This window comes from Propithecus coquereli, unplaced genomic scaffold (assembly GCF_000956105.1).
Source record: "Propithecus coquereli isolate 6110/MARCELLA unplaced genomic scaffold, Pcoq_1.0 Scaffold129, whole genome shotgun sequence".
NCBI classification, from domain to species: domain Eukaryota; kingdom Metazoa; phylum Chordata; class Mammalia; order Primates; family Indriidae; genus Propithecus; species Propithecus coquereli.
Window position 1 is genome coordinate 1,330,347 of NW_012137080.1, and position 14,357 is coordinate 1,344,703.

The window sequence follows — 14,357 nt, forward strand, 5'->3', positions numbered from 1 at the left end:
TTTTCAGGGCAGGCAGGTGTGTATTTTGGGCCGATGAGTCAAGACATATTTATTACTAGTGTAGTAAGAGGCATACGGCTCCATGTTTGACAGCTGCAAGGTGGAGAAGTGGTTTTGGCTGGCTCATCAGCACGGAGCTGCATTGCTCCCTGATTTGTGCTCCTTTTGCCCCCGTGAGGGCTTACTGAATGCTCTTGGTCCCTGACTGTGGTTCATCCCTGAGTGTCGTCTTTGCTGCTTGGTAGTTCAGAGAGCTGGTTACATCATTTACAAGTAAACAAATAGTCCACACTGAAGGAGTATTTTTGCCCACCCTTTGCATAAAGACAAATATCTTAAGACTTCCTGCTTACTATGTGATGGGTTACGTTTCTGAAACTTTCTGGTGCTCTTTCACGCCATGGAAACAACATCTAATAAGCTCACTCACGATAGGGTCATTAATCTGCCTCCCTCATTTCTTCTGTCTTTGTCTCTCTGTGAGTGTTTCATCTACTCAGAAACCTTCATATATTTAGCTCCAGGGGCTGGTGTTAAGTGGTCTGTGAGGAGGTCTCGGTGGCGTGGGGGAGATGCAGGTGCCTGTGCAGGGGGGACCTGGTGGGAGCATTGGGGGTGCTACAAAAAGGGTCCTCTAACTTGTTGAGAGGGCTTGGGAAACTTCAGCAGAGGAGATCGGTTTCAGCTGAGCTTGGAAGGGTGGGGAGGTCATTGTGCAGATGGAGGACGGTAGGCAAGGAGGCCGGAGGCCGGAGGGCACGTGGCAGCTATCGGGAAGCTACGTAAACTTACTATAGCTCAAGTATAGGGTCTGTGGTGAGACGTGAAGTTAGAAAAAGAGTGGTTTTGACCAGATTATGAAGAGCCTGGTGTGCTGTATCAGGAGTTTGGACATTTTCCTGATTGGGATCATTGGGTGTTTTATTCTGTTCTTTGAGATAAAATTCATGTAACATAAATTCGCCATTTTAACCAAGTTCAAGTATACGATTCAGTGGTTTTTAGTGTTATTAACAGTGTTGTACAACTATCGCCACTATCTGATTTCCAAACATTAGCTGTCACTCCCTGTCCTCCCCTTCCCCCAACCTCTGGCAACCACTAATTTCTTTCCTTACGGATTGGCCTATTCTAGACATTTCATATGTTAATAAATGGAATCATACAAGATGTGGCCCTTTGTGTCTGGCATCTTTCACTTAGCACAACGTCTCAAAGTTCACCCATGTTGTAGCATACACCAATACTTCATTCCTTTTTATGAGTAAATAATGTTCCATCTTGTGGATAGACCACATTTTGTTTATCTGTTCATCAGTTGATGGGCGTTGGGGTTGTTTTCTCTTTTTGGCTTTTGTGAGTAATGCTGGTATTCGTGTATGAGCTTTTGTGTGGACGTGTGTTTTCAGTTTTCTTGGGTATATACCTAAGAGTGTGATTGCTAGGTCATGTGGTAATTCTATGTTTAACTTTCTGAGGAACTGCAAAACTGTTTTCCAAGTCATTGGAGATTTTTAAGACTGATCAAAATAGACTCAAATTTTATTTTAACATCAAACACTTTAGCACTGTGTTTTCTTTTGAGGCTAAGTATTTCTACTTCTGTTGTCACGTTTTCCTAGTTCAGGGAATCACAGCCCACAGCAAAGAGCCCTATCTGGCTCTTTAAAGTTCTATGGATACGATTGCTGTAAAGGAATCTGTACCTGATAGCATAAAATGGGAAAGAAAGAAGTGGTGTCAGAGTATTCTCTCTCCCTCTGTGAGGTAGTGCAGAAAATGAGTTTTTTAAACAGAACCTCTGATTAAATTATAGGCTATTATTAGGGAATTTATTGTACTTATAAACAGTACTTGGATTCCCTGTAATTTGTTATAATTAATGCAAGAGTTCAAGAGCAGAAAGCAAGGATCAGGTTGTGGCATGCCTTTCTCTTTTGCAATACCTTGCTATCATTGGCCTTTTTTCACTAGTAGTTAAGGCCTGTTTGTGTTGTGCATTTAAACAAACATTGTCCTTTTTGGGAGAGAATTGCAATCCTTTGACTCATTGAAACTTGAGAAGTCTCAGTAAGAAGTTAGGTGTTTCTGGCAAAACAGGGTATTTATTGATCAGCGAATGTTGAAAACGTCTAGACTTGAACTTTTGCCAAGAAAATGTTGTGTGTGTCTTTGTGTATGTGCGTGTATTTCTACGTTCATGCGTGCACATGTGTTAGCTTGTAGTGTGAAAAAGGCTAGAAGAAAAACCTTCCCTTTTAAGGTTATCCTTGTCAGAGTTTTAGCTTTAGCTTTTTCCTTTTGTTTGTTTTTTTTTTTTTTTCGGGGTCATTTCAATTTTGCATAGTTGCAGAAGCATCGACTTTGTAGTCTGTTAGAAAGTGCAGAGTTTTAATTGACTGTCAACTCAAACACTCATTAAGTGTAAAAGCTTTTAGATAGTGCCTGGGTCAGGTACCAAACACGTTATTATCCTTCAGTAGTCATAAACTGACATTCTTCTCGAGGGTTTTGAGGATAGAGGGACAGAAGGAGGGAGGCATTCAGGTTTATCTGGTTGCATGCCTGTGTACATACTGTTTATCTGGTCCTGGCAGACGGAGAACAGCGTGGGCCACCCTGTCCATTATCTGGATTTACAGCTGTGAACACCCTTTGGAATGGATGGAATGTGCTGTTTCTCTCCTGTCCCTATCTCTGTCCATCTAAGATTTAAAATTATATTCTCTTTTGCTTCCCTGTACCCCGGTATTCTAGGACAACTTGTTCTCAGTCCCTCTTTTTTGTCTTTTATAGTAGAGAAACTTTTACATTTGTTTCCTATTTGCACAATATAACATCAAGAAAGCAGTGCTCTCTGGCACTTTGGTACACACTGCACTGTCCTGGGAGAACTGGGTTCCAGTACGTTCTGGCAAGGTTCTGATGGTACTGCTAGTTGCCAAGGAAGTTTTCTTGCAGGAAAGGGCATTGTAAGTCTTACACTGCTCTTAATAATGACAACAATAAAGCTATCTGTCTTTTTCTCTCTGGTCCGCAACCCTCCCCCCCCAAATAGTTTTATTGACAGACTTCAAAGACTGAGGAATTTAAGGATGGCCCTTCCCTCCAAATTGTCACATCCCTACTGACCGTGCAGATGGGTTTGACTGAACTTGAACTCTGGAGGAGGAAAGGGCAGTCAGGAGCCATGGGATGATAATGGTGATACTGCAGGTTGGTGGTTAGAGCGTACAGAGTGCTTTCGCTAACCTGTTTTTAACTGTGAAAGAACATTTTCTTTCTGTCCCAGACTTCCTTGGACAGTGGGGGTAGAAAGGGTAATGCATGGGTGATATGTGCTATTCGTACAGCTTCATCCGGTGTAGCAACAGAATTAAGTTTGGATAAGTTTTTTTGTGATCCATAATATGCAAACTGCTCCATGCAAGGGTCAGTAAAGACTTGTGCATGACACTGATGATGAACTGCATTTTTCTTTTATAAAAAAGAATCTGCATTTAGAAATACACGTAAGAGTCTAGTTTCTACCTGCTGCAGGACATAGCCGCTTCCGGGTGGGAGCCCACGGTCTACAGATTGTCCTTTAATCCTTCTATGTTGCTTATAAAGTTGTTAACAGGTAGTTAAAATGCATAGCTCAGTCTTCTTTCCCTTCCTTCTACCTCTGGGGGAGGAAAGTGAAATATCCCAGAGGCTGCTGCTAAGAGAAAAAAACGATCTGGATAATCCATGGGCCATGGCATGAAACATGTTCTATAATAAGAGTTTGTAGAAAAGCTTCTCGTTTCAGTGTTTGCCTCATATGCTGTGGCATAGACTATCTGATTGGGGGTGGGGGAGAGCTGGGTTATCAGAGCCCTTCCATAGAAACATGGGATCATAAAAATCACCATGTAGTGGTCTCTCTTTGTTTGTTTTATTTTTATTTTTAGACTTCAGTGAAATTGATGGCTTGCTGGGAATGGCTGGGCATCAGATCCTTCCCTCACCACCTCTGTGGTTGTCCAGCTGTGGTCTGGTTCTGGCCTTGCCTTTAATAAGCAGCGTTACCTTGGCCAAGTCATACTCCTCCCTCAGCACGGTTTCCTTCTCCAAAAAATGAAAGGGTTGGACTTGGTTTTTAGAAATGCTTCCCTTATTGAGTAGCTTAGGCTCAACCACGCTACAATGATCTATGACCCCCAAGTTTCTGTGGATTTCAAAAACAAAGGCTCGTCTCTTGTCTGCCTTACCTGTCCACTGTGGATTGTCTGGGGCTCTGCTCCCTGCCATCTTTGCCAGGGCTCAGGCTAACTTAGCTGCAGACCCTACCTGGACACTACAGGTCTCAGGGCAGAGGGAGAAACACAGATGGGCAACTGGGGAACTGGATCTGAAGACTTCTGCTTGGGAGCAACAATGATTTCCACTCTCATTTCAATGGCCCCAAAGCCAGGCACAGGGGTAATGAGGTAGGTGGTGTAACCCTATTGGAGGGGGCTCTACCAGCAGCAGTCATTTGGGGACAGTAGTAAGGGTCTACACTCCTCCTACCCACCATCCTATGATTTATGCTGAGGCTGTTGTATCCTTGGGTGGAATTATGACCAAAATCGGACCCTAAGGCTTTAGCCATTTAACCGGACATGTCTGCTGAACTGGACTTAGAACAAAGATTTCACTTGTGGGGAGGGTTGGGAGAAATAGTTTAAAAGCAACATGCACCCAGCCTCTGAGTTCCTTGTGCCTTATTTGTGGTTCTGTGGAACTACAGTCCATACTTTCTAGAATGCCACATGGACTTGCTCACTCCGAGGAGAACGAACAGACCTGCCAGTAAAACACAGTTGGGGAAATGCTTAGATAAATTCCTTCTACGTGAATTGAAGAGGAAGCTTAAAGATCTTAGCAATGCGTCTGTGAGCATTGAGGATAATGTTATGGGGTATGATTTTGAAAGAGTTCTTTGATACCTCCGTCAGAAGTACTGAATGCTCTATTGATTTGACCCAGAGTGTCATTTTCTAAAACTGTCTTTTCAAAATCTTAGGGGAGGAAGTGACTTGGAAAAGTCATTTATCTTCTTGCCGTTGGATGGGAACATTCCAAATAAATGAGGCCCCCAGAGATGAATTCATAGCATCTGTCAACTTTCAGTTGTAATGTTTAATAGCACTGATTATCAGGAAGCCTTATCTGTTTCACACAGGGAAACCTGCCTTTAATCAAAAACTTAATCTTTCCTTTAAAAACAAAAGTAAAAATTGTAAAAATAAAAATTTTACCTGTATTCAACAAACATAGTTATGTTCACTAATCTTAGAGGGAGAGCAGACTCCTAACCTAAAACCGTTCATTGGGCCTCAGTGGTCAGACGGACCATTTCCAGGTCTTTGAATATGAAAAATATTTAAAAATTTTCCTTGTGAGCTTGGGTTTTCAAAGAGGATCTCTTTGGAAAGTTGGCAGATACTTACTTTCCTGGCACAAGGAATGGTTTTTTTTTTTTTTTTTTTTTTTCTTTTCCCCTCCACCCAAAGCTGTGACAGGGTGGAGTATACTTCCATGAAATTGCATGTTTCCAAAATAGGATTCACTGTTACATTTTATGGCTGTTGTAACTGCATCGCTAATAAAAAAATAAGCAGAAACCAAGCATTCTAGAAATAGAATTTCAACTCCTATGTGGTCTAATTTAGTCATCAAATTTGGATAGAATTATTATATTTTATAAAAGTGCTATTTAGCAAAAGTGTACCAACCAATTTCCAAAGCGGTGTGAACTTCATTCTCCTTTCTGCAATCTCGTGTAGTAATAGCTGCAGTCTCGGGCCGGTAGTAGCACCATCCCAGTGCTGCTGTTCAGATTCTCTTGTAGGTTGGACGGTTTCCAGGAGAGAGCACTGCTTCCTCCGGCTCCTGGGGTTCATATCGCAGCACAAACTTACACCCAACCTGAATGACCAGGAACAGTCCTGATATTCCTTGCTGGTGGATTGTGACTCAGTGTTTCCTAGGATGGGATGGATCTATAAATACAACTTGCTCATACATTATAAATGTGGTATCTGTAGATTACAGTTGGAAGCAACGGGTTAAGAAAAACTTGAACTACTGTTGCCCTGGACCCTGTGGATTAATTGGTTGGTGGTCTGTTCCCAAAGGTGTCTGTTGATAATCTTAGGTGATCATTTTCACCTCCAAGTTGACATGTAAAAAGGCTCTAGTCTGGCAGATGATGCCAGGGTATCACCTTTTCAGATGTTTTACTCCTTGGTTCTTAAACATTGAACGCTTAGATCTGTAGTTCCCAAACTCTGGGTGTGGACCAATATCAGTCCGTGGTCTGTTGGGAACTGGGCTGCACAGCAGGAGGTGAGCAGCGAGGGCCAGCAAAGCTTCATCTGTATTTACAGCTGCTCCCCATCACTGGCATCACCTCCTGAGCTCCGTCTCCTGTCAGATCAGCGGAGGCATTAGATTCTTATAGAAGCACGAACCCCACTGTAAACAGTGCATGTGAGGGATCTAGGTTGCTCGCTCCTTATGACAATTTGTCCGAAACCATTCCCCAACCCCCATCCGTGGAAAAGTTGTCTTCCATGAAACTGGTCCCTGGTGCCAAAAAGGCTGGGGACCTCTGCCTTAGATAGTGCGCTAGAGAAGCGTGACCACAGTGGTCAGAGATGATATGCCTCCCTGTAAAGCAGAGAATGTGCTTTAGTGCCCTCCAACATGCCCCTTGGCATCTAGCTGAGGTATGTTCACAAGAAGTGCATGATATTAATAGCTATGGGTTAAAATATCCATCTGTCTCCCTGGCTTGTAGAGCAGCAAATAAGTCAGAACCACTCAAGATGGGAAGGAATGAATGGTATGTAGGAGAGACTCAAACATTGTATAATGAGTAGGAATAGGTGAATCTCACCCAGCCTTTCCTACCTTGAGATTTTGTTTTCTGGTTTTTTTGTTTTGCTTTGAAAATCCTGCTGTACCTTTCTTTAATAAGCTTTATATTTCCTTCCTATCCTGAGATTCTGCTTTTGGAGTCTCTCAAGGCTTTTCTGTTTGTTTGTTTTTCGATATCCTTTAACTTTAGTGAAGAAAGGCACAGTGGGGCCTTCTTGCAAGACGGTGAAGTTAACAATTTCCCTCTTCACTCTTTTGTTCTTATTCCCCCAATTTTCAAAGTATGGTCTTCAAATTCCAAGTGGTTCCTCTTCAAAGATGTATCTGTTTTCACAATGAACTCTGGGCACTTAAAAGAGGTATTGATAACTTAGGGACCCCCTTCCTGGCCTATGTTCCTCCTATCTAAGAACTGAATAGTTTATAAACATAAAAGATCTTCCATGAAAAGCTCATGTAGGCAATTCCTAAAGTCTCTTGAAGAGAAGGTTACCTATGTGAATGAGTGGTTCTTGGACTGTTTCCTTGAGAACTGGCCCAGAGAACAAGACAGGTGTTCGAGGAAAACTAGGAACCAGGCTGGCGACAAGGAAAGACCATGGCACAGGGTGCCAAGGGAAAGCCTCAAAGGATGCAGACGGGAAGGAGACGTTTTGTGCCGCATGGTATGAGAGGCAATCTTCTAGAGCCCATATCTTCCTTCCTATTTCAGATTTTACTGAGCGGTCTCCCAGGAAGTAAACTGTGTATCATTAGATGAGTTTTTAAACATGCATCAATTATTTATTTTAAATAAGGCCATAAAACCCTGAGCTTTGCTTCTGATTGACGGGGCTCACCCTTTTTGAAGCAAAGGTGCTAATGGAAGGCATTTTTGTTGGAGCTCCTGGTTTGCTGGATGGAACCGTGGAACCTTCATGTGCGGACGTGCTCTCGGCCCCTGTTCCCTTGGAGTGGGAGACAAGCAGGCAGACAGCAGGCACTGGGACCATAGGGATGCACGGGACCACCCTTCTGTGACGTCCACGCACCTTGAGTGAGACGTTAGAAAATACGCCTGAGCTCGGTACCTGACTATAGTGAGCTGGGGAAAAAAGGAAGCTAGAAGATACTCATGTGGCATATTTTACTGTAGCCATTTAGAATTCTTTAGTCTTAGATGTTCTAATTTACTCATGTAATGTTTCGTGAAATTCATATAAAATTGTTGCTTCAAAAACATTTTCATGTTCTCTGATTCTCTTCTATGAAGAATGAAGACGCAGGTCATGACTTCCCTTATTCCTACCTTCATATGTTATTACCCAGGACTTCCTAAATAAACACACACATGCAATAGAGTATCTTTTATTTCACAGTTTTTAAAGTGACCCTACCTAATGTTTCCTCCTTATTAGCTTGTGCACATCCAGCTACAGCAGAAATGCCCCTTCACTAGCAGCAAAAGACTTTTAACCACAAGTTCTTTTTTCTTTTTAAAGCCAACTCATCCCTTCCCAGTTTATTTCCATGCCAAACCAGCTAGAAATTACATGAGATTTCATTGACAGTGTTCGTTTTTCACATCATTTTTTGGTCAGTTTCGTAAGTGGGATATAAACAAAACACAATCTCCTAGAAACATCCTCTTGAGTCTTTATCCTGCGGAGTGCTTTCATTGACGCATGTTTGTTCTCAGTCAAAGCAATGCTTAAATAGTTCACGGAACTTTTAAATAGTTCACGGAACTTTTAAATAGTTCATATAATTTCATCTTTCAGTATTAACTGCAAGCTCTTATCTATAGCCTGTGTTCCTGCTTGTTGGGACTTAGCTGGTCAGAGGCTCACGGGGTCTGAGGATGGGACGTGTACAGGCAGAGCAGTGTCCCCTGCGCTGAGACTGGCGAGTGGCCCCAGCTCAGACAAATGGGCACAGAGGTTTTCTGCGCACGTCAGGGACTTAATCTCTAAAAATCACTGGAGACACTTGTGATATACATTCATTCATTCAGTCAAATGATGTGAGCAGGAAGTAAAATCACTGAAGACTGGAACCTGTACAATGTTGATGAATTTCTCGTGTGAATGATAGAATGGGAGTAGGAAAAAGAGTTATTTTGCTATTCTACATGAAGTTTGACCAAAAAGGATTTTTAAGTAACTCCCAGTGTTTGCCCTTCTGATTTGAGTTTGGGATTTTCTCACCAACGAGTGACATGGTGTCTTTATCCTGTGCAGTAGACCCAAGAGGGCAGAAGCAGGGGCCTCTGCTACAGTGTGCAGAGAGCCCAGTTCCTTCCCTCAAACAGGTGTTAGATTGAAATGTAACGATGCCTGTGCTATCACAGAAAGAGCCAGCGACGATTAGCTCTCGGCGCTGATTGCCTCTCTCCAGAAGAGTTGCGCTTTGGGTCGCCTCTGTGTTCCCCTGATTGAGATGTCAAAGTTACGTTGCAATAGAGAGTTAATGGTTACCCAGGAGCAAGGGTTGTTAGCGTTTGTCAGGAATAAATGCTAGAAAAGTGTGACCATCATAGTGGTGACTGTGTTAAGAGTGTGGTTGAAGGAAGTGGAGTCCTGGGAAGTGAAAGTCTGGAGTGAGGAGCTTTCTGGATATTTAGCTAATTCTAATTATTTATTATTCTAAGAAAATTTTGTTGTATTGGCAAGGAAACAATACACTGGATTAACTGCTGGGAACGGTGGTCTAGTCTGAGACTCGATGTTGTGTTTGGGTGTGTTCTGTCCATCTACACTTGGCTGGTTTGAGAATGTAGTTCAGGTTGAAAAGTTGCATCCAATTAGATTTTGATGAGTCAAAGACGTGTAAGGTGAAGCCTGGCTCTGAAAAGCTTTATCCTGTTTGTTATGTAGCAGAATTCTAAATTATTTGACCTCTCCATGATCTGCCCTACCAAAGTTTTGAGTTTGAAAGATGATGTGTTTTTAGAATTTTTCGGTAACACACACTACTGAGTTGTAGCTTTGGCAGTCCTATTGTTGTGGCTGTCCAGGTGTAGGAGGGCATTTTCATTCTTGATCTCTGTTGTGAAAAACTGGTCCTTATCAGTAGTTCATCCTGCTGGCCAGCAAATAAGGGACTTCGCGAGAATGCTTTCAAGCTCAAAATGAATGGGATGTGGCACCTGCTACATCAAACAAAGATAAACACAGGCAGAGGTCACTTTCCATCTTTTATAGAGGTGACCTTTATCAACCTCACCTGCATATCCCGCTGTGTACACAAGGTTTTGCGTCTAGAGACGTCTGTGTGGTTGGAATATATTCCAAGTATGTGTTTTTAAGCTTGTTTGTTCCTCTATTCCCACGAACAGATATCAGTATTACCTGCAAGTCAAAAAAGACGTGCTTGAAGGCCGATTACGGTGCACATTGGAACAGGTGATTCGCCTAGCCGGCCTAGCTGTGCAAGGTAAGACCAGGGTGTGAACTTCCCTTTTCCGTTTGATGATGGTGTTGTCAGCCTCTCAGAGTAAAAAGTTAGATTTACTTAAATGATCCCCCTTAGTAATGCTCCCTTTTCATTTCAAGATAACTTGCATTAAAAATGCAAAGTTATCAACACATAAATGCACATATAAGAATAACATCTATTGGATGTTGGGCAGGGGGGAGGGGGAGGAGGAAGGAGGGGACGGGTATTTGCATACACAAAGAGTGCAATGCGCACCACCCGAAGGATGGACATATTTGAAACTCGGACTTACGGGGCGAGGGAGGGGTAAGGGCAACATATGTAACCTAAACATCTGTACCCCCATAATATGCTGAAATAAAAAAAAATGCAAAGTTAGTGATTTTTGGTGGCAGGATGGTAGATTTCCCAAAGCTGTTTGCAAACTGCTCATGCTTGTATAATTACAGTTTTATTTGAAGAAATAGCAGCTTTTATCCTGCCTTTATTTAAGGCTACATTTCAGGGTTTGTGGAACATTTTCTCGTAATTATCCCACTGCACAATGTGGTCATATCGTGTGGCTTGGCAACGAATGTGTTACTGTCACAACAGCTTCGAGTGCGATAGCTTTAAACATTATAGTATAATTTATTCCAAAGCAGTTACAGAGGTAAATTAAAATCTCTCTAACAACAAATGTGTATTGGGCTAAATTTATCTTTCAACCTGTCCTATTTAAATGTATCAGATGGCCATTTCTCACCTTCTCTAAATTGTTGTTTGTGGATACTTTATATTTTACACATTACTGTCTATTGGGTGGTAGCTTACCTGCCTTCAGTTGTATTGAAAACAAGAAGATGGTTATATAATTTTTGAAAAGAAAGTTTTCCTTCCAGTCATTATTTTCTTGAAAATCCGCTTATATCCAGGCGTAAGCCTGCCAGCGCTGAGTTCTCGCTGTGCGGACTGCTGTTGTAGAAACTGTGAACTGACTTTCCATCCCACACTTTGGACTAGAGTCTGAAGAGGCAGCTTTCCTTTAACCTCCTTCATTCCTGGGTGTTAGTGGTTTAGCATTTTCTGTCAGACATACAATTCCTATACAGTTAGCTCCCGTTGTTACTCGGTGGATGGAAATAGACAAAATCTGATATGTCACATCTGTCTACTTAAAGACCAGAGGGGACGAAACAATGGCCAGTTATGGTAGAAAAGTCACTGGTAGCATCATTGAAATAACGGAGAAGACACCCTTAATAGAGGAGAGAGATGATCCAGTATGACCCACAACTTCAAATTGGGTCTTTCTCCTTTTAAAATGCTTTCTTTGTTTATTGTATTTATTCTTTTACCTCTCACTACTCAATCATTAGGCTAACTATTGGTAGCCTGGATATTGGAGGACCCTGGAGGAAGTTGGTGACTTATTCTGGGTTCTTTTTTCAATGGGTCCTTGAAGCTAGTATTCAGTCTGATGAGACTTCCTCTAGCTGTAATATTTTTAAAATAATTTTTTTGAGAACTTTTATTGGATCATTAGACACATCAACAGAAATGTAAGTTGTGATAGAATGTGGTAACCAATGATTGAACTTGAAAATAGGCAGAGTGAGTGATTTTTGCTGTTCCTGTATGCTGCACCTAATTGGTAATTAGTTATGTGCTGAGTTTGTAGGTTGATGTTTACCTTCTCAGCAACTTCTTAACATTGGCCTGCGTGTGTGTCCTCCCATCCTATATTTATCATTACCTTAAGGATACCTGAATCCATTTCTATCTGATACTAAATCATTTACCTGAAGTCAGATTTTCATGCAGGTTTAGTTATTGTGGGAGCAAGTGAGATAAGAAGCAAAACATTTCTATATTTGTAACATAGCCTCTCTGTATTCATCTTGCATGTGCTCAAACATACCATCATGAGATGAAAACAGGACAGAACAGAATTTTTGGCAACTTGTAACGTGAAGTTGTTTAGGAGGTGAAAAGATTTTCGACGTTGCTTGCCAAGGGTGATTTATAGTGGGAATTTCCAGCTGCAAATATATGAAAAGATGCATATGGGTTTGGCTCTTCAGTGTTCCAAATTAACCTTGAGTTAAAAAGTCCCCTTGGCAGATATTCCTAAGATATGAATTGATGTATATTTAACAAACATAGGTTTGTTTAAAATTTTTAAATAGCCTTTAGAATCATTTTCAAATTTCCCCATTCCTCCTAAAAAATTGTGTGTTGGTGCTCACATGTTGATATTTATCATATTGCTAGGTAAAGTGGTAACTATATCAAACACATCTTGACACTGTTTTTACTTAGTAGTGCAGAAATAGGATGAAGTGGGAAGAGTAAATGTGGTGATAAGTTTACCCTGTTTTAATTCATCTTTTATTTCATGTAATAAGCACCACCCTTCTGCCGCCTTTTCTTCTCAGCTGATTTTGGAGACTATCATCAGTTTGATTCTCAAGATTTCCTCAGAGAATATGTGCTATTTCCTATGGTAAGTATAATTTCCTTTTTCATAATTAATTTTCTTTGGACATTTAATTCTTTCCTTTGAAAAGCTCAGAGGAGTTTACATACACATATTCCCTGGGGGGGAAAGTGCATGCATTTATAAAGTAGGGATAAGTTTTATAAAACACATTGAGAAAGTAAAGATGCCTCCTCTGCCTCAAGATGCTTCCCTAGTTTCTTTTTCAGGTAGTTTCTTGTTACTATATAGAAATGCTACTGATTTTTGTATGTTGATTTTGTAACTTGCAACTTTACTAAATTTATATATCAGTTCTGTTTTTTATTGAAGTCTTTAGAGTTTTCTCTATATATGATGATGTCATCATCCAACAGAGACAATTTCACTTCTTCTTTTCCTATTAGGATGCTTTTTATTTTTTTCTTGCCTAATTGCTCTGGCTAGGATTTCCAGTACTATGTTGAATAAAAATGGTAAGAGTGGGCAGAAAACAATCCTGTTTACAATAGCATAAAGAAAATAAAATACTTAGGAGTAAATTTAACCAAGGAAATGAAAGATCTGTATGCTGAAAACTAGAAAATATTAAAAGAAATTGAAGATGGCACAAGTGGAAAGATATCCCATGTTCATGAATTGGAAGAATCAATATTGTTAAAATGTCTACCCAAAGCGATCTATACACTTAATGGAATTCCTATCAAAATCTCAGTGTCATTCTTCACAGAAATAGAAAAAACAATCCTAAAATTTGTATGGAACCACAAAAGACCCCAAATAGCCAAAGCAACCTTGAACAAAAGGAATAATGCTGAAGGCATCATACTACTTGACTTCAAACAATATTTCTAGACTATAGTAATTAAAACAGCATGGTACTGGCAAAAAAAAAAGACACATTGACCAATGAGTGGACCAGGATAAGGAGCCCAGAAATAAACCCACACCTCTACGGTCAATTGATTTTTCCACAGAGGGGCCAAAAACACAGTGGGGAAAGGGCAGTGTCTTTAATAAATGATCCTGGGAAAAGTGGCTATCCACATGCACAGGAATGAAATGGGCCCTTATCTTGCCCATTATACAACTTAAAATGGATTAAAGTAAGGCCTGAAACTGTAAAACTACCAGAACAAAACCTAGGGGAAAAGCTACACAACATTGGTCTGGGCAATGATTTCTTGCATATAACCCCAAAAGCACAGGCAACTAAAGAAAAAATAGACAAATGGGATTGCAGTAAAACTGAAAAACTTCTGCAGAGCCAACGAAAACAATTAACAGAGTGAAGAGACAACCCACAGATTGGGAGAAAATATTTGCAAATCATACATCAGATAAGGAGCTCAAAACATATAAGGAACTCAGTCCACTCAATAATAAGAAAACAAATAACCCTATTAAAAAATGGGCAAAGGGCCGTGCGCGGTGGCTCACGCCTGTAATCCTAGCACTCTGGGAGGCCGAGGCGGGCGGATTGTTTGAGCTCAGGAGTTCGAAACCAGCCTGAGCAAGAGCAAGACCCCGTCTCTACTAAAAATAGAAAGAAATTAATCAGACAACTAAAAATATATAGAAAAAATTAGCC

General features: G+C 40.9%; 1 protein-coding gene across 1 annotated transcript in view; it reads left to right on the top strand.

The window, feature by feature from the left end:
- PTPN14 (protein tyrosine phosphatase, non-receptor type 14) overlaps positions 1-14,357 on the top strand; it is a 193,447-nt gene that overhangs the window by 124,743 nt on the left and 54,347 nt on the right. Inside the window, exons 4-5 of the mRNA XM_012638380.1 lie at positions 10,208-10,305; positions 12,726-12,793. Coding sequence (XP_012493834.1) covers positions 10,208-10,305; positions 12,726-12,793 — 166 coding nt within the window. The remainder of the gene's footprint in view (positions 1-10,207; positions 10,306-12,725; positions 12,794-14,357) is intronic.